This window comes from Panicum hallii, chromosome 8 (genome assembly GCF_002211085.1).
Source record: "Panicum hallii strain FIL2 chromosome 8, PHallii_v3.1, whole genome shotgun sequence".
NCBI lineage: Eukaryota > Viridiplantae > Streptophyta > Magnoliopsida > Poales > Poaceae > Panicum > Panicum hallii.
In genome coordinates this window covers 3,987,440-4,015,129 of record NC_038049.1, presented here as the reverse complement: position 1 = coordinate 4,015,129, position 27,690 = coordinate 3,987,440, and the positions used below count along the sequence as shown (strand labels likewise).

At 43.5% G+C, this 27,690-nt stretch overlaps 3 protein-coding genes across 5 annotated transcripts; 1 reads left to right on the top strand and 2 right to left on the bottom strand.

The window, feature by feature from the left end:
• Positions 1 to 703: 703 nt before the first annotated feature.
• Positions 704 to 11,100, bottom strand: LOC112902223 (protein CELLULOSE SYNTHASE INTERACTIVE 3). Its single transcript, XM_025971179.1, has 7 exons — positions 10,974 to 11,100; positions 9,344 to 9,468; positions 5,969 to 9,020; positions 2,300 to 4,844; positions 1,571 to 2,025; positions 1,278 to 1,394; positions 704 to 1,177 (listed from the first exon to the last, which is right to left on the bottom strand). Exons 2-7 carry the CDS (start codon positions 9,424 to 9,426, stop codon positions 1,019 to 1,021), a joined length of 6,411 nt encoding a protein of 2,136 aa, XP_025826964.1. The 5' UTR covers positions 9,427 to 9,468; positions 10,974 to 11,100; the 3' UTR covers positions 704 to 1,018.
• Positions 11,101 to 15,471: 4,371 nt separating this feature from the next.
• On the top strand, positions 15,472 to 20,696 carry LOC112902231 (eukaryotic translation initiation factor 2 subunit gamma-like). 2 transcript variants are annotated; one of them, XM_025971189.1, is made up of 9 exons: positions 15,472 to 15,630; positions 15,913 to 16,053; positions 16,501 to 16,562; positions 16,711 to 16,823; positions 17,652 to 17,754; positions 19,157 to 19,384; positions 19,466 to 19,684; positions 19,767 to 20,027; positions 20,104 to 20,696. In XM_025971189.1, the coding sequence occupies exons 2-9, from the start codon at positions 15,948 to 15,950 to the stop codon at positions 20,404 to 20,406; spliced, it is 1,395 nt and encodes a 464-aa protein (XP_025826974.1). In that variant the 5' UTR covers positions 15,472 to 15,630; positions 15,913 to 15,947; the 3' UTR covers positions 20,407 to 20,696. The 2 variants fall into 2 exon arrangements, with proteins under 2 accessions (XP_025826974.1, XP_025826973.1); XM_025971188.1 differs by having other exon boundaries at positions 15,515 to 15,630; positions 15,919 to 16,053.
• Positions 20,697 to 20,983: 287 nt separating this feature from the next.
• LOC112902230 (SWI/SNF complex subunit SWI3C-like) lies at positions 20,984 to 26,374 on the bottom strand. 2 transcript variants are annotated; one of them, XM_025971186.1, is made up of 9 exons: positions 26,224 to 26,374; positions 25,585 to 26,133; positions 24,922 to 25,487; positions 23,695 to 24,049; positions 23,486 to 23,559; positions 22,987 to 23,078; positions 22,713 to 22,783; positions 22,462 to 22,592; positions 20,984 to 21,605 (listed from the first exon to the last, which is right to left on the bottom strand). In XM_025971186.1, the coding sequence occupies exons 1-9, from the start codon at positions 26,249 to 26,251 to the stop codon at positions 21,126 to 21,128; spliced, it is 2,346 nt and encodes a 781-aa protein (XP_025826971.1). In that variant the 5' UTR covers positions 26,252 to 26,374; the 3' UTR covers positions 20,984 to 21,125. The 2 variants fall into 2 exon arrangements, with proteins under 2 accessions (XP_025826971.1, XP_025826972.1); XM_025971187.1 differs by having other exon boundaries at positions 22,462 to 22,580.
• Positions 26,375 to 27,690: the final 1,316 nt, after the last annotated feature.

The following is a 27,690-nucleotide window of genomic DNA, read 5'->3' as shown; positions in this document are numbered from 1 at the left end:
GGTGCTGGCGCCAAAACAGCAGTAACGAGGGGTTTGGTCTTTCTAAGCAGCATTAATGGTTTTTAGTCACTTGATCCAAACAAGGTACTAAACTTTAGCATCTATTTTTTACTCAGTTTGCTTTAGCACTTAGAATCCAAACAGGGACTTAGTCACTTTGCTTTAGCACCTGGAATCCAAACAGGACCTGTAAGGATTGAAAAAGGTGCCCTCCCCCAGATCGTTGAGGCCTTTGTTTTAGTCTTTGGGGGCTCGGAGTCCCATTTCTTCACGTGCAGACAAGTGAATGGCTACTTCTCCCTGTTTCTCTTTAAAGCTCCAGAATCTTCTTAGATATCCGGGTGTTGACCTTGACCGTTCAAAACCCTGTCGATTCCGTACATCCTGACAGTTGGTGCCAATGGCCTGCACTCCGGGATGTGAGGTGACACACAGTGGCTTCAGCCTTCACCGTCATTTCCGGCCAAGTAGGTAGCCAGACGAGAAAAAGAATCGATATTTGATCAGTACAATTGTCATCCCAAATCAGGCACCAGACGTGACAGCACATGACATGAGCCCCCTAAACACATACGATGCGCACAAGATCTGTCACCGAGGGTAAAAAAAAAAAGAATCCAAATATTTGCTTTCTGTAAGAGCAGCCGTCAAATTCCTTCTGAAAACGGAGGCTACAGATGAGTACAACGAACAGCACCACCCATGAAGATAATATGTCGCCACACATCACATAAATAAATGTTCTTGTCAGTTGTGTTTCAACGTATCACACCAATCTACACTAAAAATATAATTACAGGAAGCATATTCGCCTGTACAAAAAAAAATTACCCGGTCCAAAATCTGTTACAGCTGTAAGGCTACAATCCAGGGAGGACCTAAAAATAATTGAATGATGATAGTGCGGGTTATCTAAGTGTCCCACCTTTCTACATATAAATGAATTTGGATGATTATGGGGGCTGATTTACATGGAGGCCAGGTGTATAGAATTGGCGTCAGTCAAATCAGCCATATGCTACATACTGTCGTTGGATGGCCTGTTAGACCATACGATCTCTATCTCAAGGGTTCTTGAGCCGTCCTTACCGCCGTCGTGGCTGAGGCTGAAGAACCCACTGTATACACCCTCGGTGACAACCTTGTCGATCTGGATGGTTACTCTCCCAAGGGTCGACTGCAATGAAAATAGCAACATTTGAGAAATAACAAAGGAATTGCAGACAATGAGCCAAGAGAACGAAACATGTGAAGAAATGCCATCCATATGACCATACCTTTCCGAATGTATTTTTGCTTTTGCATATGATGTAGAGCTTCTGCCCTTTTGGAGCGACGTCAAATAACCAAGTGAAACCCTCGTTCCATGCTGGGCAGATGCTGTGGTTAACCACCTGACATTCAGCAAAACAATCAGCAGCCACGGAGAGCAGAAAATATCAACTAAGCTGTCCACTACGAATACCACATCCTAAACAATGTTCCCAGTCTTGCAAGGTTCATTGCTGGCTTTCGGAGCCAAATGCATCATGAATGAATTATTGAGTAGGATCATCAACAAAAAAGTTACCTTAGTTTGCCTTGGAGGACCATTTCCTATTTGCAGGCAACAAAATGCATTTGTACCCCCCATGGTCTGTTTCAAATTATTCCCACGAATGATGGTCACTGTCAAGCAACCAGGCAAGCAATGCAGCAAACTATCAGCTCTCTCATGAAAACTGGGAGGACAGGTCTTCATAAGCATTTGTAGTACAGGTATGGCTTCAGCTGAAATCAGGGACTGGGCTTTAGCGATGTCTTCATTCATTTGTGGCCAAGATTCCTTCAGCAAGCAAAGGGTGTCGAGTACACTCTCTTGGGCAGCCTCATTTCCATCCTTCAGGGCACAAACCAGATGGGGTATGCACAAGGTTGCTGCCTCTGAAAACCGTACCTTTTTGAAGTTGCTGAATATCACATATATGGTCCTCAGAATAACTTCATTGATAGATGATGTAGAGAGCAGTTCTCTCTCCAAGGCAGCTGCAATAAATTACAATTGATATTAGAGAAACAATCAAACCAATCCATCACTAAGCAGGATATAACTATCAAAACTTGCAATTCAATTATTTTGTCACTTAACACATCTGCTTTTGATTAGATATTCATGTTTTATCAAGGACAAACTGGAAAACGGATAGCCATTTAATTTTCACAATAAAAGGGCACAAGACTTCACACATGAACATGAAGAAACAGTCATCTGAGATAAAAAATATAATGACAGACTTCAGCACAAAGATTGCTGTCTTACCAGTGAGAGACCGAATGAGCTCATTCGACACGTATTCTTGCAATGTATGATTTGAAAATAGGTACTTGATTAGAAGAGCAGCCTGTCCTGAAATATCCACATTTGGAGAAAGTAGCAATTCTTGCACAACCAAAATGCCCCCAGCCTCCGCAACAGCTCGCCTGTTTGTCCTACTGTGCATCACTAAGCTTTGCAGTGCACAAATAGCAACCATAGTCATGTCATCTGTAGGCTGGTCCTCAAGTAGGCTTACAAGAGCACGGCAGGCAGACACAGAGTCACTTGCTCTTGCAAGTGCTTCATGCTGGAAAATGTCACCTAGTGCAAGAGTCACCAAAAACTTTGCTGACTGGTTCTTAGACTGAGGATCTAACAGATACTGTGAGAGAGGAGCAATAGCATACTTGGCAACTTTTGTTTCACGGACCCTTGAATTGTTTATCAGCGCTTCAAGCAATCTTGCTGCAGATTCCTCACACCGATGGCTCTTGAGGAGCTCCAAGAGTGCACGTACTGCCCCAGCCTCAGCCATGGCCACAGCACAGCGTGAACTACTTTTCTCTTGAACAAGTAGAGCGCTGAGAGCTATTGTGACGGTACTCTCCATGGTGGAGTTCAGCAATCTTACAAGTACAGCCATTGAGACTTTAACATAGTTGTCGGAATTATAACGCAAAACATTACATAACACAAGTGCTGCAGATTCCCATAGTGCTTGACTTGGCTGAGGATCATCCTGGACAATTACCTTTGAAAGTTCGAAAATCCCACCTGCATCTGCTACAGCCTTGGGCCAACTCTGTGATATGCTTTCAAGTGCTTTAACTGCAGTTTGTTGTAAGCTCAAGATTCCAATACCAGCAAGCTGCACAAGGGGAACAACTGCATTTTTTGTAGTGATATCCTGTTGAAAATGCTCCTGTTCTAGAAGATGGGAGAGCACCTCAGTGCCAAGTTGCTGAATTGCTTGGGAGGGAGACTCAAGAAATGATAGTAAAGGCTCAATTATTTGACTGGGAGTCAACTTCAACGCTGCTAGGCTCTGAGGTTTCTCTAAAATATTTACAAGTGCTTGCAATGCGCTGTGTTGGTCCCACATGGTAACATCTGGGCGACGTAAAAGTAAGAAAAGTGGCTCCACCATTTTTGCAGCAGCAGAACTTTTAGCAATGCCACTGTTGTTTGTCAAAATGCGAAGCAATTCAGCAATGGATGAACTAACAGATACAGGAACATCAAGAATCATATCAAGTGCATGCTCAATGATACCAGCTTTAACCATGTCAAGCTTGCAGTTTGGGCGGTCCTTGCCCAACTTTATGAGAGCACCAATACACGCTTCAGACAACTGGTAGTTTGTGCCAGGAACAAAACTAACAAGAAGATCAATAACTTCACCAGTTGCAGCAACCTCTGCATTGTACTCCTCCTCCAGTAGTCTATTCAAAGCACAAACAGCTGGTTCAACAGCCACACTAGATCCCGATGTCATTAAGGATATCAGAGGTTGAAGACATTCTGTTGCAATTGGTGATGCACGTATGGTTGAATTCTCAAACAAAATACAGCAGAGTTGAGCAGCATCTTTCTTAAGCTCCAATGACGAACTGAAGGATAAAATTTTGTAAAGATTTTCAAGTGTGTTGCCTTCCACATCAAACATCGCAGAACCCTTAGAGATATTCCCAGCAGAAAGCTTGATAAGCGCACCAAGTGCTGCCTGCTGTTCTATTTCAGTTCCTGACTCAAGCATGTCAAGTAATGGTTGAATAGCTTGCCGAGCCACCTCGGTGTCCCTTATATTCTCTGAATCAAAGAGCTTCTGCAACGTCCTTACTGCACTAAGCCTAGAACTTCTTGAGCCCAAACGTAAGACAGCTACCAGCTGATTTGAAGTGCTACGTGATGATTCATGGTAAAGTAGATCAGGATTACTGTATAAGATCCCTAGCAAATTGGTTATAGTAGTTTCAGTTGAGTCTTGAGGGCTTAAAGATAGATACTTAGTCAAAGCATCTAAAGCTCCAGCCTCTGCCATAGCAACTTTATTTGTCTCACTACCTTCTGCTAGCTGAGTCAGAAGGTGCAAAGCGATCAGAGGTGCACCTGGTCTGTCTGGCATTGGTTTAAGTAGATCCACTAGCAAGGGTATGGACCTTCGAGCAATAGCACCAGTGCAAACATCTTCAAGCTCAAAAAGGGTTCTCAATATTAGTTGACTCGGATTCTCTGCCAACTTGAATTCTTCCGCCATTGTAACAAGATTTGGCATATCAGATTCTACCAGTCCAATCAAGGCTACGGCACTCAAAACTGCACCAGAATTTGCAATAGCAAGCTGTATACCTCTACTTCCAGTAGAAACAAGGCTGGCCAGTGCTTGAGCACCAAAGTATTTATTGATGATTTCATCGGATTTTAGCAAGGATGCTAACGAAGGTACTGTTCGCATTATTTCTGAAGATTGAACAATCACTGAATCCTGAAACAATGTAGCCAACAGAAGGGCGCAAGTCCAAATATTTTCAGAGTCTTCATACTGTTCCTGTAACATGGAGCAGCTATTAAGGCCTGGAAATAAACTTAGGAGAACAAACAGTACAATATGGAAAAGACAAGTAATGCAACAACGAATGGAAACATGGCTATAAATTATCCGATCTTTGGTAAGTGAACCATCACGATTCAAATTTTTGCTTGTTCTGTTCTCAACGACAATTCAATAGTAGGAACTAATTGTGTAATAATAATATAATATAATATTTGTACACCTCCGTATCTGGTACCCAAGCAATAGAGTTATCAAGAATAAAAGGTAAATCTAGAGTCTAGCATCTAAAAGGTAAATCTAGAGTTATCAAGAATAAAAGGTAAATCTAAAGTCTAGCGTCTAAAAGGTAAATCTAGAGTTATCAAGAATAAAAGGTAAATCTAAAGTCTAAGCAAGTTGGAATAAAAGATTAAAGAGGCCAACCAAATATTTCTTCTTGCAAAACATACACAGTTTATCTGTGGGGTGTATGAGTGGACTTCTCTTTCTAGGTAGGAACTTAGAATAATGATTTTTTTCTGTAAGCAGTAACTTTGGGCAGAATCAGAAATAGCAGGGCAAATCATAACGACTCTTCCTAGAATGTGTCCATTAAATGTTTGATAATCAATAGTCCAAAAAAATGTAACCCTACTCCAAAATCACATTGGTTTTCTTTAAGTCTTTTAAATACTTAACACGAAAACTAATGATATTATATGTACTGATGTTTTACTGGTGTAAGTAGGACACCTAAAATTAGTCATCAATCTCATTCTGTTACAGAAGTCAGTTCAGAGTAAAGATTCCTTCAGGAATGAGTAAAAAAACAAAGAATGTGGATAAATATTTGAAGTGAGCTATATTTGTTGTATCCAGCATTACTCAAAACAAGGATTCAAAAATATAGGAATGCTTTGACTTATCAATGTTTGCATGCTAGCCACAGTGACAATCCAAAATGAAACTAAGATGTTCACGGTACTGGAAAGGTTACCAAGCTACAGCAGACTATCTATCCTTACGTGCCGCTTAACACTACAGCAGTTGTAAGCAGAAAAGATCTTAACCAGCAACAATTTATTACAGTTAAAGTGCGAGTTACATGAAAACAGAAAATTTAGATGTGAAACACGCACCTGTCGATTAGCAGTACAGCCAGCAAGTCTATCAGATACTGCATCAACACCGCCAAGCTCCATAACAGTATATTTACTCCGTGCATGATAAGAACAAATCAGTGAAAGCAACCATAGTGCAACAGTTTCTTCTGAAACCTTTCCTAATTCCGGTACACTCAAAACATCCTGCTCATAATTAAGTGGACTTTTTTCCGTGTACGGATTCCAAATTTCAATGTCTAGGGACGTTAAAGAGGAATGTTGCTTCAGCATATCAACAAGTGCAGATATCAGATCCTTCAGAAGCTTTGATGCTTCAAGAATATCAATCGACTGTTCTCTCCTGTCCCTCATTGCAGTTATGAGGATGACTGCACTGCTAATTCTTATTTCCATGTCTTTTGACTCCATAACTCTACTGGCAAGAGAAGCAATGCATCCTTGACTTCTGTTTAAATATTCACCAAGTAGAGAATGTCGACCCTGACAGAGATTTGCAAGGATTTGAATGGACTTATCTTGAATAGGTGGAGGCCCAATACTAACACAACGAACTAAAGGTTCTAAGCTTTCTGGAACTTCAAGAAAGGCAGTACAGAGAGGGGGGCTAAAATGTGCACCTTCCTTTGTTCTAGCCATCAATGCAAGCACATCAAGGGGTTCCAAACTTGTAACATTGTCCAAACTGATGCCAGACAAACACACCAGCAGTGCATGAATAATAAAACAGCACTGTGAGTAATCTGGAAGAACTTCACTGAGGGGGAACTGGTTGAGCAACTGGCGAAGTGATCGTGAAGCACTAATCTTACCTTCTAAACTCCCTTCCTTAAGCACTCTAGTCAAAGCCATGACAATATTGTCATCTAATGCTTCTTTAGCAATCTGTGCATCTGATAGGAGATTTGCTAATGCAGCAAATGCTGTTTCAGCAACATCAATTGATGATGTCTTTGCCATCTCTATAAGAGGTCGCACATCACCTTCAGTTAAGCATGACATCTTGTTTTTTGACATGGCACTAGCTGAACATGATAGCGCTCCTAAAGCTCGGGCAGATTGTGTTGCAATAACTTGATTTCCACTTGTCAAAAGCTTCATGCATGGCTGAACAATTTCATCAATTGCCAAGATGTCACAAATATCCTGACGCATAGTGAAAATATCAGCCAACACAGTAGCAGCAATCTCCTGTGTTTCTTCATTTGATGATTCAAGAACAAGAACAAGTGACCTAAGGCCTTTATTAGCTGGGGTTCCATTCTGGATTAGAGCTCTCTGAGGTGCCAGCACAAGGACATGTCCAAGAACTGTAATGACATGAGCCTTTGAGCTCAATGAGTCACTGAGCAGTAATGCTAATAACTGATTGATTGTAGCAGAATCAGCTGCTCGTATCAGCTTCTTGAGTGCTTTGACTGATGCCTCCTGTCCACGAGGGCTTCCGCTCTTTAGAAGCCAAATTAGTGCCAGAACAGCCCCAGCACTCTCAATACATGCTCTGATATCATCACTGTCAGAGCACATGTTCCACATGATGTAAGCTGCATCCTCCTTTGCTTTTTGAGATCCTGTTTCCAGTAGCTGGACAAGTGGAGGGATACCTCCAGCAGCTGTTATTGCCCACTTACTGTCATCTACTTCATCACTCAAGATAGCCAACAATGAAACTGCATATTCCTGCTGCTGCTCACTGGAAAGCCCAAGTAATGATATAAGCAACTGAACCCCTTCTCTCTTTCCAAGAGCCTCCCATATTCCAACACCATCACAACACAAGCTAGTTAAGGCACGAACAAGATGTTCTTGAACATCAGCAGGAGCCATGGTAATCAGCCCAACAAGCACCTTCTTAGAATTAGAGTGATCAAGTCTGCCAGAGAGGCAGTCATTCCCATACAGACTCGCTAAAGCCTCAAGAATACGGTCAAGCTTACTGTCATGAGATTTTAGGAGCACAACCAAAGTATTTTCAATCTCAACTGGATCAAAGGATTTACCATCAGTGCCATCAAACACCATCAAAGAATATGCAAGTGCTCCAAGAATGTCGGCAAGGGGAACAGGTGACCGAGGTGCTTGGCAGAGCTCACCAAGGTAAAGCAACAGAGAAGTTGTTCCACCACAAATATTTGATAAAGCATGGACAGCATGGCTTTGTAGAGAATGACATGTCTCACCCTGCATGCATTCTTTTGAAGGAGCTACAACAGCTCCAATCAGAATAGGGAGGCCTCCTGCATCCACTACAGCTTTCTTTGCAATACTAGACTTTGAAGACAGGGCCTCCAAAGCATCAGCAGCACTTTCACGAACAGAAATGATATTATCTCGATTAAGAAGGTGAAGAAGGGCCTTAACAGCCCCAGCATCAATAATTTTGGGAATGCTATCACCAAAAGCAGAGATAAACCGTGCCAAAAGGGAGGCAGCATTCGATTGCGAAGCAGTATTCTTGGATGAAAGAAGACCAGTAATAATTTCAACACCACCAGCTTCAAGTGTTGCCTTCCAATAACCGTCTTTGTCCCCACAGAGATTCCTTAAAGCCCCACTCACAAAGCCCTCAACTACTCTATCTTGGCGAGACCTAGGATTAAGCATGTCCCACAAAGTTGGCACAACACCTTCAGTCACAAATATTTTCCTGCCTATGTGATCATCCGAAAGTCCACCAGAAGACACTTCATAAATAGCTTCAGCAGCAGCCTTCTTGGCTTCAGAAGATTCAGACTTCAAAAGAGAGATCAAGGGTGGTATACAGCCTCCTAGGAGGACTCTCACACGCAGGTCCTCTTCCTTACAGAGAGCACTAAGTAGGGCTGCAGCATTTACTTTTGCTGCAGATGACCCAATTCTAAGGGTAGATATAAGCAGTGGCATTGCCTGAGAATGGCTACCTATCAAAATCCTTGCCTCCTTTTTTGCTTTGGCCAGTTCAAGTAACCTTCTGGTTGTAGATTCCTTCTCTGATGGCGATACCATACTAGCATGGAGGTCTTCCAACAATCGGGCAACAGTGGACATTGCACTTTCAGGATCATCAACCTCTGCCAGGTCACCTTTTTCCCTGTAGAACAGCGAACAAGTAACAAGTTATATAGGATAGGTGTTTGCTAGCTGCTGCTTCTTATACCTCTAACAAAGAAAAATTCAAAGGCACAAACAAATACAGAAAAGTGTCAAACGGAAAGAATTTTTTTAAAAAGAAAAAAACAGGGTGTGAGATGAAAATGAAACAGGAGCAACCAGCTACGCTAACTTTGGAAAGCAATTGATTCTGTGAGCAAACACAGGATAAAACATTCTCTTTCTTTTTGCTGATATAGCAGTTTAAAACTAATTCGGAAACATGGTAAATGAGGAATAGGAAAAAACTGGGATGTGTTATACCTCGATATAGAAGATGACGTGGATGGTGAGGGTGAAGTAGGTTCTCGAGAGTCACGAGGTTCAGACGTGTTGGAATTTGCCATGATTAAATTGACAGCTTTACACCTTGAAGTAATTTATAAGTCCTACAGCGTAAAATTAAAGTAATTAGCATAATAAATAATAGTGCATCCAGTATCATTCTGTTTTTGCATTTAACACACAGGAGAAAAGAAGGAACCAAAAGAAAAAGAGGTTCACTACTAAATTGTGTCATTATCAAGAAATAATATATTCATCTCAGCTTAAAGGCATAAAGTAACAAATTACAAGATGCATCATAGCACAGCCAGAAGATCTGGTTCCAACAGCAAAAGAGAAAGAGATAGTACCTATAGCTTAAACATATTGTGAGGAAATATTACAAAATTCAAGGTTGAACGAACTAGCTCTCTGGAGCTAATTATTTCAATCCAAATCCTCTTCAAGATTTCAATCTGACACAACACGTATTAATTTTGTTCAGATTGCAAGATGAATAAAAGGGTTATTTTCTCGACCTGTCATCAATTTTTCACAAAATACAACACAGCACCATCTCTAACAATGACTGCAGGGCTTTTATTGGAAGAGTTAAATTGGGGAAGTGGTTGGCACAAACATGTCAAACATGAGAAGTTGAGAACATAGATCGTAACGGCAAATTATGCATAACGGAGGCATGAAAAGGAGCTCTGCACATGGAAAGGTTCCATGGAAGCTTCTATCATATAGATTGCATTACAGCCAACAAGCCACCATTTCTAGAATACAAGTAAAGTAATTGTAAAGGAGACAACCAAAACCTCAAGCACAAGCCCCAACACTTCCTCCAACAGAGTTTTTCGGTACATTGTTAGAATCATCATAGTAAACAGAGAGAAGACATATGTGCCACTTATTCAACTATCTGTAGTTAGACGTCTGCAAGGGCACTCGCCTTCAAAAAGCAAATTCACGCGCAACAGAAATCCATTTCCCTTTTTGCACAAGTAAGTGCTGCCATTCCCCAACTCACCAAATCAAGGGAGCCAATCCCCTCAATTCCTGAGCTGAGAGACAGCAACCTCCAGCACTCACCGGAATTCATGAGGCCAGAAGCTGGAGTACCCTCTAGCTGCAGCTGCAGCAGCAAGCATGCATTCTTTCATTCGGTTTCACAGATTACAACACAACATTACAACCAACGAAAGGAAACAAACTCGTGCACTTGGTTAGATCAGGGCACCGACACCTACAAGAAACGAAATATAACTCGGCTAGCGAACGGAATTCAATTCGTGCAGAATTACGCCCTCCCCTCCCGAGACCCCCTCCAACCATCTCCTCCCCGCAGATCGCCTCATCCACTCGCGGCACAGTGCCAGCGACGGTCGCACCCACCGGGCCCGTCAGGATCACAGGAGCGGCCAGAAACCCCGCCCTCCTCCTTCCCCGCCCCCACCGACGGAGCCCCGGGCGCGAGATCTCGGCCGACGCGCCCGCACTCCGCTGAAAAGGTAACGGAAACCCCCCAGTGGCCCCACGCCGAGCTGCTGCCGCCACAATTGGGCGGGGGCGCCCCGCGCGAGATCGGCTGGCTGGAGATCGGGAAGGGGAGCTGGGGACTCACCGGAGGCTGGCGCGCGGCGGCGGAGGAGGAGGCTGCGGCGGCGGCGAGGCTCGTCTCGCTCCACTCGCTCGCGCACTGCGCTGGCGCCAGTGCGGGGGTGTGTGCGCGTGCGCCCGTTACAGAGAGGGAGAGGGGGGATGTGAGAGAGAGCTTTTAGTGGGGGAGAAAGGGTGCGTTTCTTTTGCGGGTCACTCCTGTCGTTGTCGCGTTATTTCGGAAATGGACAGCCACCTGGGCTTTTATTGGCAAATTAATTATTTACCTCCCTCTTTGGCAGTGGACAGCTCCGGATTCAATCCAGCGTGGTACGTGTGGCACAAAGAGTGTAACTTCCTTTATGGAAGCCGGACGGTCTCGTAGAATGTACCTACTATCCCGTATGTCGCTGTTATAAACATGGATGGAAGTAGGATGGTGAGGCGGGAAAACTGTCAATTTTTCTTTCGGTGAAATATGTTATATGATCAAATTTTACAAGAATATAAATGGAGGATCGATTTGATATTAGCTATAGTTTAAGATCACTAGCTCATGACAGGCACAATGTTCTAAATAGATCTTTTAGAAAAGCAATATTTCAAATAGCGGCGCTATATGGTTTGACAGAGCTGATGTTGTGACCACTGCAGTAGAAAATAGCGTATTATAGCGGGTTATGGCGGCTTTAATAGCGGTTTAAGGATCTTTACAGTCCGCTATTTAAAATATTAGACCGGTATTATAGGCTCGGACAGACTCAGTACGAGATAGTGATAGTGATCGATGACTGTGTCATCTAGTAGAATCAAACATGACTAATATCATACCTCTCCGTTAGAGGCACGAACAACAATAAAAAGGGATAGCTCTTTACCCGTCGCAAAAGGATTGAATCGAATAGCAGAATTTGTTAGCCATGACAAATAAAGCATTATGTTCAAAATCAACTCCAACAACCAAACGATTCGTTTCAGTTCTGTTCTACGACAAAGAAAAGGAACTGAGGTTGTGGCTGGTAGAAACGACGAAAGCTTGATTGTACCACGTCGTGTGATTATCCCGTCTGGCGTCTCTTCGTTCAGACCACAAACACAAATATCAGCTAACCAAAGGTTGATCCTGTAAAACGCGTCAGGCAGAGAAAACGTTAAACACCCGGTGCTGGCCCTCCGCCTCCTGGACCCTGGCGACCAAAAGTGACGTCCCAACGGGTCACCGGCTGACGCGTGGGGGCCACCATCGAGCCGTTGGCGTGGGGACCGCCCGCCAGTGCCTGATCTCGGGAATTCAATGGCCGTTTGCTCTGGTTACGGCCTGTGCGCGGTGGCGTCAGGCATGAGCGATCGGGAATGTGGGGACGCGATTTGCTTTCCCCACGTGCTCGTAAAGGCATTGGCCCCGCGTGGACCAGTATTGTCAGTGAACGTAGTATAGGCCTATAGCCTTTGTCCAGTTGTCGTGGACTCTTGTCGGATCAGCTCCAGCTAGATAACCTCTTTCTATCCTTTTATTATTGCAAACTCGAAACCCCTGGTGGTGAAACTAGTGGTGAAGCTAGAGCAAATTGAAAAATGTACACTTATCTTATGGTGTATGAATTTGAACTTTAGAAGATGCATATATATATAGTGAAAGTTTAGACATATTCAATATTTTTGCAATTTTCCATAGATGCATGGACACCTCCAAACTAATACGTAGCTTCGTCCTTTAAAACCGGAGTATCTTTTAAGCGGAAACATGAAAAACAAAACACCCATTTGCTTCTCAATTCAACACGGCATTTGCTTGCAACATTTCTAAGGAACAATGCCATGAGGCTTTCTTCGAGATACATAAGACACGTCCTATCTCTATTAACATATAGGCTTTGTTTGGATCCGGCGGAGCTAAATTGTAGCCCTATCATATCGAATATTTTTTTTGCTAATTAGAAGTATTAAATATAGACTAATGATAAAATTAATTGCATAACTCCTAGACTAATTCACGAGACGAATATATTAAGTCTAATTAATCCATAATTAGCATATGTTTTGCTATAATAAATATATGCTAATTATAAATTAATTAGGCTTAATAGATTCGTCTCGCGAATTAACCCTAAGCTTCTGCAATTAGTTTTATAATTAACTTATATTTAGTCTTCCTAATTGATATCGAAACATACGATGTGACAGGGCAAAACTTTAACCATTGGATCCAAACACCCTCGTAATACATATTTAAAATTAGTTCGGCAGATCTTGAGATCAATAAAATCAATGTAGCTACATCTCAGGACGGGCAAAACTTACTGAGAACTGAACCAAACTACCCAAAAATCGAACCGAACCGAATTACCCGAAATCGAAAAAATGGATCACCAATTCGGTTCCCAGTTCATACCACCGAAATAAACTTATTAATTCAGTTTTAGGCATCTGGTAACCGAAAGTACCGAAATATACGAAGGAGGCCCAATAACTAGAACTAAACAGCCCAATCCAATAATCACCACCAACCCTAGGTATATAAGTTCGCCGCCCTCCCGTTCACTCCTGCCTCTCGCCCTCTCCGTCTCCCTGGCGGCCGCTCGCCCAGTGCACGCGTGCAGGCGGCGCACGTAGGCGGCAACCCGCCTGCCCCCTCGCGGCGTCGCTTGCAGGCCGGCCGCGGGCGGGCGTGCTGGCCAGCTGCCTGGCCCCAGCCACGCGCGGCGCGTGCAGGCAGGTCGCCTGGCCCCGGCCGCCTGGCCTCGGCCGCGGGCGGCGCGTGCTGGCCGGCCGCCTGGGCCTGTTCCCGGCGGGCAACACCGGCTTGCTACTTCTTTGTCCTGTCCAGAAGCCCTCCGCTGCTCCTCGCCAAGCGGAGCCACAGTTCACTTGCCCCTCTCTTCGAAACCAATGCTCTTCTTTGGATTTGTAACCAATGTTGAATTCATTTGTGTTGGATTTTTTATGTATCTTGTTTCAATTTGGTGTATAGATGATTGTATCCGTTGATTTCGTTGATTTTGTGTATGATTCAGTGAATATACGGTTATTTCGGTTATAACTGAACACTGAACCGAGATAACCTAACCCGAAATACTCGGTTTTAAGTTTTTACAGAAACCGATTGGCACTAACCGAATTTTCTTAAACACCGAGGAACCGATCGGTTCGGTTCTAACCGAATGCCCACCCTGAGCTACATCATTGTGTACTGGCACGCCGTGCACGTTAATAAACACTTAATTTCTAGTTTAAATCCAAAGCTATGAGCACTCATGCTGAGTGAAAACAAATCAGACTTTTATAAATGAGAATCTAACTCAGTATGTCATCGTGTTAGTTGGGAATCAACGGCTAACATGTTTAGAGCTTATTTCAGCACAGCATCATATCCGTGCTTAAAAATATATAATTTAGTTAATACATCTTGGAACAATTGAATAGAATTATGTTACATGCGACTTGAGCTAATTCGACCAAAAGGGAAATTCTAGGCAACTCACAGCAAGACTCCAAGAGGGTGTTTGGATTCGTATCTCACGTTACATGGAATGTTTGTTACTAATTTGGAATATTAAATATAGATTAATTATAAAATTAATTGCACAGGTAGAGGCTATTTCGCGAGACGAATTTATTAAACCTAATTAATTCATCATTAGCACGTGTTTACTGTAACACCATATTGCCAAATCATGAATTAATTAGGTTCAATAAATTCGTTTCGCAAATTAGTCTCCGTCTATTCAATTAGTTTTGTAATTATTCTATATTTAATACTTCTAATTAGTAATTAAATATTTGATGTGACGTGGGCTAAAGTTTAGTCCTGGAATCCAAACATCCTAACTACAAAGATAATCTTTGTGTTTCTCAGCTTAGGATGGTGTTTGAAGAGAAGAGCGGAGATGTGGCGAGTCAGAGCTGTTAGGACTGATTATGTTGGGTGGTGGAGAAAAATCTGAACCTAAATATTACTCTCTGTAATTTTATTCCTACTTTTGCAGATTTGTATTGATATTACGTCATGGTTGAGTGACATAATATCGTTTTATCTAGTGAGCGTAATGATAAGCTTGGCTATTGAATTGAGCACTTAATATTCGGGATTCGGAGCAGTAAAAATCGCTAGAGATGCTATCTACATAATTACTATCTTGTATGAATCTATATAACTATTCACCTGTATGAAAATTATATTAGTATAATGATATATAATTAGGAACACATGTTTATGTACCTTGAGCTTGTTTGTAGGGAGAATCACGACGAGAGTCACCGCTCGGATTCGCGTTAATTTCAGCTAGTTTGGGTGGTTGGAAATTGCTGTCCATCTGGATTCTTGTATTTTGCACATAAAAAACTAGGGCTGAAAAGGTCCACTGAACAAATAAAAGCGTGCTGTATCATGATTAATTATCTGTGAGTACGAACAAATAAAAAACTCGATTAGCTTTTCCGTGCGCCCCACGAAATTTTCACACATTAAAAGGGCCAGCGAACCTCAATTTGGCGTCCACGTCTCCAGCCCAGGCCCAGCCCAAGGGAAGCGATACCGATCGAGCCCACTAGTCTCGCTCTCGCCGCACCGGTGCCAACGCCAGCGCCCACCGCCGCCGCCGCGACGCAACGCCCAGATCTAAACCCCCAGCCCCCGCCACCTCCGCCGTCGCTGAACCGCCCCGTCCGCGCGACCGCCCCAGGTGAGCCACCCTGCGGAACCCGCCCACCACCCTCACCCTCCCACGGAGCCCGCGGCGTCGACGCCTAGGGTTTCGCTGACGGCGGCGTGGGATTCTCGTTCCCGTTGCGGTCCCTGAACAGGGGATTTTATTCGTTCCGTCTCGACTCGTCTTTGGTTTGATATGGGGACTTGGGAGGGTTTCCTCGCCGCGATGGTGGGATCCGTGAAGGCGGCGCGCCGTTTAGAACTGGTCGGGCGCTGCTGATACCGATCCATGGACACTGAGTTTCCTTCGTTCCAGTTTCAGGCCCCGGCGGTACTCAAGCAGAACCGAAGATGGCGCGCCGAGGGTTGATGGAGCAGGATCTGAGCAAGCTCGACGTCACCAAACTGCACCCTCTGTCGCCAGAGGTGATTTCGCGCCAGGCGACGATCAACATCGGTATGCCACTAGTGCTGCCTATGCAGTTCTCTTAGGGATGCCTACTTCTGTTTCTAAGTGTTCTTGTATTAGCATTAGTGTTGCAGTACTGTTGTCTTCCCATAAGTCCCCAGCGTAGTGCTCCCCTAAGTGAACTTGCCATTAGTCTCAAAATTTTGGTCACAAGATGACTTGTAAATTGTAATAGATCACCTCATCTTGCTTAGGAGTTAGGACCCACATACTTGCATGAACTGCTGTGCTGGAACAAACCTATAAAAAAAGATAATATACCTTGCATTTCTTTGCTGATAGTTCCATTTTGGTAAAATTTGGATCGTGCAGTCTTAAGTGTGCTAGCCTTCAGGGAGTTTGAAAGAGGCTGCGAGTTTAAGGGAAAAAAGGCTCCTCCAGTAATGAAGTATGTTTGTGTATGTTCTAAGGAAATGCCCCTTTTGGAATGTGCAGGTACTATTGGGCACGTGGCCCATGGGAAGTCTACTGTGGTCAAAGCAATCTCAGGTGTACAGGTAATATTGATATTGATGCCATCGGTTCATCATATGCTGTATCTTTGTTCCTTTTACAAGTACTGTAATAAATTCATATTTTGATCCTGTTTCTAGAGATATTTCATATTATGTTCAACTTCGCTGATCGTTTTCTTCTGATTTCCAGACTGTTCGTTTCAAGAATGAACTGGAGCGCAATATCACTATAAAGCTTGGTTATGCTAATGCAAAAATCTATAAATGTGAAGATGATAGGTGCCCACGGCCAATGTGCTACAAGTCAGTTAGTCATACAGATATCACTTTTATTTTGTCACTTTTTTGACCTTTTACTTGTCTCATGTAAGTGATTTAGCCACAGCTCGTAATTGTGGAATATCTTCCAGACAGCGTGCCCATATTTTGTTGTTGCTCTTATAGTGCGAATGTGTGGTTAGGTTTATAAATAAAATAAACACAGAAGAATCCATTTCATTCTTTTTTCGTGCACAAGTATGCTGAAGTTCATTTCAGAAAAGGGTACTTAAGCAAAGATATAGGTAGGGCTAAATGTTCTTGACTCTGAAGGAATGGTACCACCAACAGTTACACTTTTTCTAGCTGGTTAAGTGCTTGGTTGCTAGCAATCGCTAGCTAGTGACTAACTAGTACTGGTAGCTCTTTTTTTTTTTGCCTTGCCTGGTATTAAAACATGAATTACACTGTTATTTCAATAAGCAAATGAGAAATTAGAAACACTATTTATACTGGAATCCTAGGATATGAAACAACGTGGCGTTCGATGGAAACCTTACCTGAGGTGATCTTGTGCTGATTCCTGTAACTACCTTGGAAAGTTTTTTTTAAAAAATAATAATGTTGAATGTTTTTGCTTGTTTGTACTATCTAGTGATGTAGAAATCTTGTATCTGTTGCCACATGGATTGATTTGTCTTGAGTTCCATATGTCAAGGCTATTTGGTGATATTCTAGGAACCTTGTCTCTTTTGCCCGATGCTTGCTTTTGTTGCGAACCCATAGAAATTTGGTGATATTCACACATAATTACTGCATATGTTATCGTGCTCATATGGATTTTCTAACCATATTGTTTATTATTATATACAGGGCTTATGGCAGTGGCAAAGAAGATAGCCCTCTCTGTGACGTTCCAGGGTTTGAAAACTGTAGGATGAAGCTCCTAAGACATGTTTCATTTGTTGATTGCCCGGTATGCTCAAAAATTTCTCTTATCAATTCTCTTTCACATGTCTACTTAGGTTTCAGATTCATGGATTCAGATCATTTGTGTCGGTTCCGGAAATGGCCGGTAGCCAACCAACTCAAAGTGTGTATCGCGCGTCGTGATCGGAGGTGGCCTAGCACTCAATGACTCTAGATTTATACTGGTTCAGGCAATCGTGCCCTACGTCCAATCGGGGGTCAGCGGTTGTATTGCTTGAGCCCAGGTGCTCGTGAGAGGTAGGGGAGTTACAAGCTTGCCAGTGGATGATGTGGTATGATCGAGATTGTCGAGGTGTCTTTCCTAGGCGGATGACAACCCTCCCTTTTATAGTCCAAAGGGGGATCTCCGTTACAGGGGAACCAAAGGTAGAAAGAGAGTGTTTCTTGCTTCGCCGGTCGGAGTAGCCAGCTCTGTCAGTCGGGACTGCCAACTGTCAGTTGGGGCCTTCCGATGACCACCGTCCAAGTCCTGCGTCATGGGGTGGCTGTCTTATCTTGTCCTTGTGCGTCATGCTCTGTCAGTCGGGGGGGGGGGGCGAGCGTGCGACGATAAGTACGGTATGGTAGTCACGTCTATCCCTAGCGCTATGCCCCGTCACTCCGTTGTGATGGAGGTGTGTCCGCCGCGTTGTGATGACGTTGCGTCCTGTCCATTCGTGAGGACGGGCAGGTGGAATAGTATCCCCACACTGTGGCAATAGAAGGGACTGTAACCCGCCATGGAGGGAGTGGTTGGCCTGTACAGCAAGTTGACTTCGGCGTGTCCGTCCTTATCCTCAGCACTTGGCCCCGGGGACGGTCAGCGTGCGAGGCCCGGCCGGCCCCCGTCCTCGTCAATCTGGGAAAGTGATACGTGCGTGGTGGAGTTCGGTTGGCGTCTTAGGTCGGGACCATAGTACGGGCCTAGGCCTTGGTCGTCCCCTCGGTCGGGGACGCGGGCCGAGGTTCTAGCCGGCCGGTTGGGACCGTTGGCCTGGACGGCTTGGAGAAAGTCACGGCCTAGGAGGGCGCCCGTTTGATCCATGCGTGATCTTATGCCATCCAGAGTGCCAGCAGGGAGTGGGCCCGCTGGGACCCTGTGTCCCTAGACCCGTCAATTTGTTATGTTAGATGCTTGTATCTGTGCACAAAATTTTGGATTCTATTTGCCTCTATTGATGTGTTGCTAGTGCCATCATGCTGCAACAACATTAAGTGATGTAATATGTAGATGATAATCACTGCTCCCTCAAACCGGCACGATGATTATCAGTATATTTCAGAAGGAAATAATGAAAATGACTTTGCTAGTTCATTCTCCATTGAACATTTGACTAGTGTCTTACAATGTATGTTGATTCTTATTTTGTTTTGACATTTCCTCAGCAATCTATTGATCTCATGAACAGGGGCATGACATTCTCATGGCTACAATGCTTAATGGAGCAGCTATCATGGATGGAGCACTACTTCTGATTGCAGCAAATGAGAGCTGTCCACAGCCACAGACATCTGAGCACCTTGCAGCTGTTGAAATTATGCGTCTTCAACATATTATCATTCTGCAAAACAAGATTGATCTTATCCAGGAAAGTGCAGCAATGAACCAGCATGAAGCGATCCAGAAATTTATACAGGTCAGTTCTGCTCCTTCTCCCATTAATAGCAGCCAGTATTTTGTGAAATTCTGTCTGTTACAATTATATTCTTGTGCTCAGGGAACAATAGCTCAAGGTGCTCCTGTGGTGCCAATATCTGCACAGCTGAAGTACAATATCGATGTTATCTGTGAGTACATCGTGAAAAAGATCCCCATCCCAGAGAGGAATTTCATCTCCCCACCCAATATGATTGTTATTCGTTCTTTTGATGTGAACAAACCTGGTTCGGAGGTTAATGAAATCAAGGGTGGCGTAGCAGGTGGCAGTATCCTCAAGGTATGTTCCTGATGTCAATATAACCATCCTTCAGAATCTATGTTCTGTGAGAGTACATGATGTCTTGAATTCCTGTGTGAAGGGTGTCCTGAGGGTGAACCAGAAAATCGAAGTTCGCCCAGGCATCGTGATGAAGGATGAGTATGGCAAACTTAAATGCACGCCCATCTATTCAAGGATCGTCTCCCTGTATGCGGAGCAGAATGAACTCCAGTTTGCCGTTCCTGGAGGGCTTATTGGAGTTGGAACTACCATGGACCCGACACTGACTCGTGCTGATAGGCTGGTTGGTCAGGTTCTTGGTGAAGTTGGATCACTGCCTGATGTTTACATCGAGTTAGAGGTCAGTGTTTTCTTTGTTGCTTAGTATCACCAGGGTTTAAGCAAAATGCTGCTGTGATACTTACTCTTGTTTGCAGGTTAACTTTTTCCTCCTAAGGAGGCTGCTGGGGGTGAGGACAAGTGGAACAGAAAGGGCAAGTAGGGTCTCAAAGCTTGCCAAGGGTGAGATCTTGATGCTTAACATTGGGTCGATGTCCACCGGAGCCCGTGTTGGCGCTGTCAAGAATGATCTTGCGAAGCTGCAGCTTACCGCACCGGTGTGCACCAGCAAGGGTGAGAAGTTGGCCCTTAGCCGGCGTATCGAGAAGCACTGGCGTCTCATTGGTTGGGGCACAATCCAGGCTGGCACTACACTTGACGTCCCACCCTGCCCGCTCTGAATGGTACACCACCTGTTTGACGCAAGTAGAGTTTGAAAGAAGAGAGTGGACATGTGGCAAGGCAGAGAGCTGTTAGGAACTGTTTTTGTAAGGTGGAGGAGAAAACCTGAACCAAAATGTTACCAGCTTGGGTTTTTGTTCTTCCATTTGCAGTTTTGGATTGTTATTATGCGATGGATGAGTCACATCATAGCGTTTACTTGGGGATCGTAGTGATAAGCTTGAATATTGAATTGTGCAATTTCTGGCTTCAGGGCAGTGAAAATTGCTGATTTTGTGCTGGAAGTTGAGCATGAAGTGTTCGTTCATCTGTTAGTGTCTCGTTCACATAACGTATTCTGCATCCTTTCAAAATAAATATACTTTTTAAATATTTATTTTGAGAGTACAAAATTTCATGTGTAGTTTAGATACTTTATAATCTCATAAAACTGTTGATTTTTAAATATATATTGTAATAGAAAATATTAGCAGAACAGTGAAGTAGTATCATGTCACTGGAGCGAGTATTTGGCACCTCTAGGAGAGGTGAGGTATCGACTATTTAGTTTGCATTAATTGGTGATCATGAACCTTGTGAAGACATAGGACCTAATAAATAAACACTTGTATGACCAACACCGGACACCGTCTGAATGGATTACAATGATGTGTTTATAAATCATATAACGCTACGCCTGACAAAACTAAGCTGAGTAAAGTTCTTATGAAGTATTCCCCTATCCTGCACTAGAATTGTTTCCAGAAGACGATCTCAGCAACTGATGGTGGTTAGGTGCAACCGAACTGGGCATCCCAGAGTTGAACATGAGGTTTGATGCCTGTGGCGATGGTTGAGTCTGGATTGCCGAGAGTGGAAGGCGAGGACCGAACGAAAGCATCTGCGGCCGCTGATGCATGAAGGGCATCTGAGGCATCTGGGGATGACCATGTCCCTGCATGTTATTGGCATATGTGGCTGGCATGCTGGCCTGAGGCATGGAGCCCGGCACACCAATTGGTCTGGGGCTCATGCTTGCTGGATTGGATGGCATGGTGCTACTGCTTCCAGGCATTCCAGTGGAACCTAACAGGGCTGACCTCATCCGGGCACGGTCAGCTGAAATCCGCTGTCTCACCCTCTCCACTTGCTCACATTCCTTCAAGAGCAAAGTCTCAACTTCCGCAAACTGCTTCAATTTCAACTCCAACCTCTTTAACTGCAAATCGAGTAGTGTTGCAACATTGTAAATATCAATAAAAGCCATCCTCAGGATAACGGCTCCTAGTGTAAAATTGTGAACGTTCAAAACAACACTCCATGCTGGTATCAGAATTTTTTGAAAGTGCAAGTTAACGCCTTCTTCACAAACACTTGGACTTCCCAATGATCAAGCAGCTTATATTCCACGGTAAAAAAAAATCAAAATGACCTTTTTACTTGAGAGCATAACTGCATTTGGTAAACAAAGCCTTCTATGATAATATATTTTCGTACCCTCCGTGCTGTGAGTAAATCCAACCTATCAAAAAGTTCTGACAATCTTACTGACCTTTCTACTGTTATGTAAATGCAAACAGTGATTCGACAAATATCAATGATCATTTCCAATTCATGGACCTTATTCTACCCCTTTGGCTACCTTCATTTTGCGACATTACTATCATCGAAGACCATGTTCGGATAAGCTAGGGGTTACCATAGCTGGGTTCTTTTAGAACGCTAACCTGACTTGGCTTCGCGAAAGGTTCACTACTACTTTCTAGTTTCTACTATCAAATTAGGCTAGGAAACGAAACTTAACCCCAGGGGCACCATATTGCCTTTTCTGACTTGTGTGATTGTGTCAAGTTTGTATAGAAAGAAATATGGACATCAAATGATCCAACAGGTCTTTGACTTTTTAAACCTAACTGCAGCTGTAATTAATGGTAAGTCAGATGTCAATGGACTCAACAAGTCAATACCTGGCCATGCAACAATGCACTTTAGTTCAGTGGAAATCAACAACGCTGACTCACAATAAATGGAGAAGAAGCTGTGCATGCAAATTAGATGGATATGCATAAACTAACCTGATGATTTATTACGGTAGCAGCTAGTCTTTGGACTTCACGTTCCTCTTGGTCCGCAAAGAGTTTAGACTTCATTGCTGCTGCTGATAGACCATACATGGCGGCATGTTTCACATTTTCTGGAGAAACAGCTGGTGAAGCACCAGTTTAAAAATTGAAGATTTTCTAAAATTAATATATTGAGCGAACAGATTAGAGGAATTTTGTTGGCAACACTGACTGTAACAAGAATTAAATACAAAAGCAGTCACCGTTATGGTTGGGAAAATTAGGATTTGCACCATTGCCCCTGCCATCAGCATGCATTCCTTCTGAACTGAGCCTTCAATATGTAGCAAAAGATACGTCAAAACTACTTAACTAGGACACGGCCAAAGGAACTAGAAACATATTAAAGGTCTGGCTAGTATACATGATGGAGAAGTTTCTACCTCATGTATGAGGACAATGTTGCATATCTGAAGTGATAAGGCTTTAGTGTTCACTAATGCATTAAAATTAAAGCATTCAGTAAAGATGGCTAACCTGGGATCATCATCTCTTGTCAAAAAGGATAGTGCTGCATGCGCACATGATGCCGCAACTCTTGGTCCTATTGCAGAGGCCAAAAATGCAACCTACACAACATTTCTGAAAGGTAAGACTTGAGTAGATACAGAAAAGAAGAAGAGAAAAACCCGATTTTATTCCTCGTTGTCATGAAGAAAGTACATAGGGCAGAGTGGTGGGGATTCCTAAGAAACTAGTTCCAGAATTTCATATATCAGGATATGCTGCATCGTGGTCTTACAGTAAAGAAGCCAAAAATGTAACCCCTACACTACAGTTCCACATCGAAAGAGCATCTATTCCAAGTAGCAATTTAGGCTTTTGTTTCCAATATTTTCTGTTGGTAAAAAAAATACAGATGCAGATAAGTTTACTCAGAAGACAGACAATTTCAAAGGTCAGCCAACCATAAATACCATTATACAGCTACTAGTACCATTTCTATAACCAAAAAGAAAGAAGTGTGGGGGCTCACCAGCGACATGACCGGATTAGAAGAATTAATGAATGGAAGCTCGTTTCCATGATGAAAACTTTGAATTGGTATCCCTAAGGACGGAAAAAAACATCCACATTACAAAATGGAAGGAACAAGCCATAACTTACAATAGGAGGAAATTCGCATAAGCTAGAGATTAAATAAAATATGAATTCAGTTGATAGATAAAGATAATGATGTTACACCTGAAGTGCTGCCATTGGAATCTGAATGTGGATAACCATTGCTTCGTGCTCTAAAGCGTACGGATCCATTTGGTACCTCAACATTCTCTAGCAAACCATCTTCTACTGGAAGCCGAATAAAATGGTAAATACATTGTGCCTTTGATTTTGTTCCAACATGCCCTGCAATGTCATCCCAGTTGTCATTGTATTTTTCAATGCCCTCCAACAGCAACAATGTTTCTTCATCAGTCCATTTATCACTATCATTTTCCAATCCATCATTATCCCCATCCACTTTCTGGAAATCTAAGCTAGAATGCCCAGTAATATATCTCGCGTCATGGAAGCAATCAGAGCACAAAGCAATATCTGCCTGCCCAGCCAGTCAAAAGCACATGTTATTGCTATTGTTTTTAAGCATAAGCAGTACTGCGAACCATACTGTGGTACGCATATATATTATATATACAAAAAGTAAGCCAATTGTACAAAGGTTTAAAGGCCAAAACAAGGGGTTGGGAGAGCTATACAAAGAGAAATGATTAAGGAAGATTCAAGCAATGTCAGGAATTGGCTTCTAGTCAGTTCCTTTATTCTATATGGGCTTGAAGTAAAACATCATCAGTAAATCTGTTCTGTCAAGAAGATAATATGGGTCTCTTATTGTCAAATATGAACCAACTTTTCTGTCTCACAAAGTAAAAACAAACAGAGGAAGCACAATGATACATTCAAATCAGTACACGACTCAAACAGTTCAAGAAATATACCATAAACCTAAAGCAGATAACCTCACATCACAAATATCAGACGTTTTAAGTAATATTCAGTACCTAAATGTCCTTTCCAAAATTAGAGTTGTCAAATAGTAAGACTATTAATACAGGCTTTCAGCACATTTCGGGAATCCAAAGATTGAAAACCCTATATGTTAACAAATCACTAATAAGCAAGCACAGCTCGAAACAACAAAGGATTAGGGTTTAAAATTCAGCAGCAAATCGAAGTCTTTCTTTCCACACTGAACAAAGACACAGTCAATAACATCCTACATTACGAAGCCTGACTACCTCAGCTTACTGTGACGCGTACAGGAAATTCAGAATCTTTGAAAGTTACAATTTTTTAGCATGTGCACGGAATGGAAATGTAAGTAGCACTTCAAAGATACAGATATGGGTTTTCTACACAAGGCATGCATGAGAAAACAGATAAATAATAACAAAAGGATAAAAAGAAGCTCACCTCCTTCTGCGATCGGTAATGCAAACTTGGCAAAGGCTGTAAGCAGTAACTGCAAGAGCTTTCAGACAAACGCTCCCTAATCTTCCCATCCAATTCTGCAAATGCAGCATCAAAATCCACCACCTCCGAATTCGAAAAAGATGAGGCTATCGGAGAAATGTCCTCCGCTTGGATGCTACATTTTGGCCGGTCAAACAATACCAGACCATCGATTGATTTCAATGGTGCTGTAAGCAATTGCAATTCCCCTGATGGTTCCTCCCTTAGAAGAGACGTTGCCATCCTCAGGCCGCGGTGCACTGATCCAGCCGCAAGGTAGTTAATGATGCCCCAGGTGTCCAAGAACCTAACAATCCTACTCAGATCATACAGTTCGCCTGTGCTCCCAACAAGCCCCTGGCACTCAGCAAAAGCAAGCCTCTTGCCTGGGTTCTCTAAGTATTTGGCAATAACTTTATTCCTTAGCATGACATACTTCTCCGGGGTGTGCCCTGGAGACTTCCCTGTAAAGAAGTGTGGAACCACCTGTCTTTCCAGCCTATGCACTGTCCCGGGGGAGAACCAATCTACAAACGACAAACCGATTCATAGGTACTTAAATTTACAGATGTTTCCTGGTACAGCTCAGCAATCCATGTTTTCGGCGGAACAGAAAGTGCAGACCTGAGTGCTTTGGCACGACATGGAGGCGACCTTGGAACTGTTTGGGCACGCCGCGCCCCTCCATTAGGGGCGGCGGGGTGCACACATACAAGGACGGTTTGTCGGGGTCTGTGGCAAGGGAGGGGTGGTCCGGAAGCACCCCAGAGAGCACCTGCAGCTGCCCGTGCGAGATGTTCTCTAGAGCCGGCGGCGGCGCTGCAGCAGAGGTGTCGCCGGAATAAGCAGATCGCTCCGCTGCGATCAGGGCGAGGACGGACGGGTGCGGCCGGTTGACCACGCGGCGCTTGGCGGCGGGGAAGGCGGAGATGACCTCGGCCGAGAGCAGCACCTCCGCCTCGCGGAGGTCGAGCACGGGGTCCTCGGACGCCGCGGCGTCCTCGTCGTCGTCGGCCCCGCCCCCCGCGGCTGCGTGGGCGGCGGCATCGTCGTCGTCGTTCGCGGCTGCGGAGTCGGACTCGTCGGAGTGGTCGGCCGCCGCGGCGGAGGTGGAGGGCTTGGACGGGGACGCGTTGGGGTTGCGCTTCCGCTTGCGCCATTTGAGGCGCGAATCTGGGAGTTAGGGTTAGGAGGCGGGTAGGCAAGGGTTAGTTCAGGAGACGGAGAATTGAGAGGTTCCGAAAGAGGGCTGGAAGCACGGACCTGATGTCGACGAGGCCTTGCGCGGCATCGTCGGCGGCGGCGACGGCGGAGGCGGCGGAGGACGACGAGGTGGGGCGAGAGTGACGGGGAGTGAAGACTCGGTCGGGTCGTCGGGGAAGGAAAGGGAAGCACGTGCACGGCACGCTGCGCCGAGGGGACCATCGGCCTCCGCGCCACTGGTTGTGCGGCCCAGTGGGCTCGATTGGTTTAGAACTGGCCCAATTATTTTTATTTTTATGGTATATTTTCAGAATTGGAGAGAATTCATTTTCCTACCATTTTTTTGCTACAAGAAGTATTTGCAATTACTCAAGGTCTATTATGTTTTTCTATGGGATTTTTTGTGTTTCAATGAATATATGGTTACACTTCAACTTTGTAACAAGTTAATTTAATTTTGTAGCAATCTCTGAAGCTGTATGGTGAAGTTTGAGCAAGGGGTGGGATTTAAACTGCCACAACGTTTATAGAGCTTGGTAGAACGTGGTGAAATGTGAACAAAGGGATATTGGAACTTGTCTTTGGTGCCATATGTTAGAAGATTGTGAATGCATTTCTTGAAGTGTTTGTCATACCATCTTGTATAAACTCTTGGCTGTGTGATGCATATTGTGTAAAGAATTACACCTATTATCTGTACATATTGCAGCCTCTACATCATGAGTTTTGCACAATAAAATCATCATTTTTTTCAGGCCATGATTTATCCAAGAGGTGCAGTGGAGATACAGGAGAAGGCTTCAGGGGTATGATTATGCAGTTAGCACGTGGAGTATGCATGCTCTTGATGATTTTTTTTCTTGAATACACAAGTGAATTGCGTATCTTTGTATTAAGATGGAAGAAAGTTTAGATACACATCGTGTTGCCCAAGGCGAATGCCACGCCACAAGGCGTTTAAGTTTCTCTACAAGAATGCATGCTCTTGATGATAAATTTAGATTTTTATATGAAATGCCATTTGCTGCAGTTTGGAGTAGCAACATCGAATTGTTTTTGTCATTTTTAATCAACATGATTGTTTGCACAGTTAAAATTCATAGCATTTCAAGGAGTCCCTTCTATATATACTGTTGTTGAAGGTTCTCTGATGTGGGCATATACAGAGAAAACATGTCATAATGAACCAAATGAGTTTGCATGAGCATCCTTAGGATGTTGGCTTCATAATCCATCATTTCTGTGGCTATACGATCCCTTAAAAATTTGTTCAACGTGTATGTGTATATGAAGAAGATCCCTTAAAAAATTGTTCAAAACTAGCTTCAGACATTGATATTGTCAGCAATATCCGGTTTGATAATCTCTTACCTTAGCTATCAGCTTATCACATAAAGGGATTTGTAGCATATGAAAATAGTAAAAGGTTTAAATTACTCCCCTTAAGTATGGCCAAAGTTCAAATTATTTCCCTCAAGCATGGCCAAAATTCAAATGAGTCCCCTCAAGTATCTTACTATGAAGAGG

What these genes read in the sequence shown, in the direction of transcription:
- LOC112902223 (XM_025971179.1), bottom strand. Translation starts at nt 9,426, where the DNA reads ATGGCAAATTCCAACACGTCTGAACCTCGTGACTCTCGAGAACCTACT. An exon ending in GCTGTACTGCTAATCGACAG is followed by an intron (nt 4,845 to 5,968) that starts GTGCGTGTTTCA and finishes TCCATGTTACAG; the next exon opens with GAACAGTATGAAGACTCTGA. An exon ending in GCTCATTCGGTCTCTCACTG is followed by an intron (nt 2,026 to 2,299) that starts GTAAGACAGCAA and finishes AATTTATTGCAG; the next exon opens with CTGCCTTGGAGAGAGAACTG.
- LOC112902231 (XM_025971189.1), top strand. Translation starts at nt 15,948, where the DNA reads ATGGCGCGCCGAGGGTTGATGGAGCAGGATCTGAGCAAGCTCGACGTC. An exon ending in CCACGGCCAATGTGCTACAA is followed by an intron (nt 16,824 to 17,651) that starts GTCAGTTAGTCA and finishes TATTATATACAG; the next exon opens with GGCTTATGGCAGTGGCAAAG. An exon ending in TTTCATTTGTTGATTGCCCG is followed by an intron (nt 17,755 to 19,156) that starts GTATGCTCAAAA and finishes TCTCATGAACAG; the next exon opens with GGGCATGACATTCTCATGGC.
- LOC112902230 (XM_025971186.1), bottom strand. Translation starts at nt 26,251, where the DNA reads ATGCCGCGCAAGGCCTCGTCGACATCAG. An exon ending in TTCCAATGGCAGCACTTCAG is followed by an intron (nt 23,560 to 23,694) that starts GTGTAACATCAT and finishes TTCCGTCCTTAG; the next exon opens with GGATACCAATTCAAAGTTTT. An exon ending in ACAAGAGATGATGATCCCAG is followed by an intron (nt 22,784 to 22,986) that starts GTTAGCCATCTT and finishes TACATATTGAAG; the next exon opens with GCTCAGTTCAGAAGGAATGC.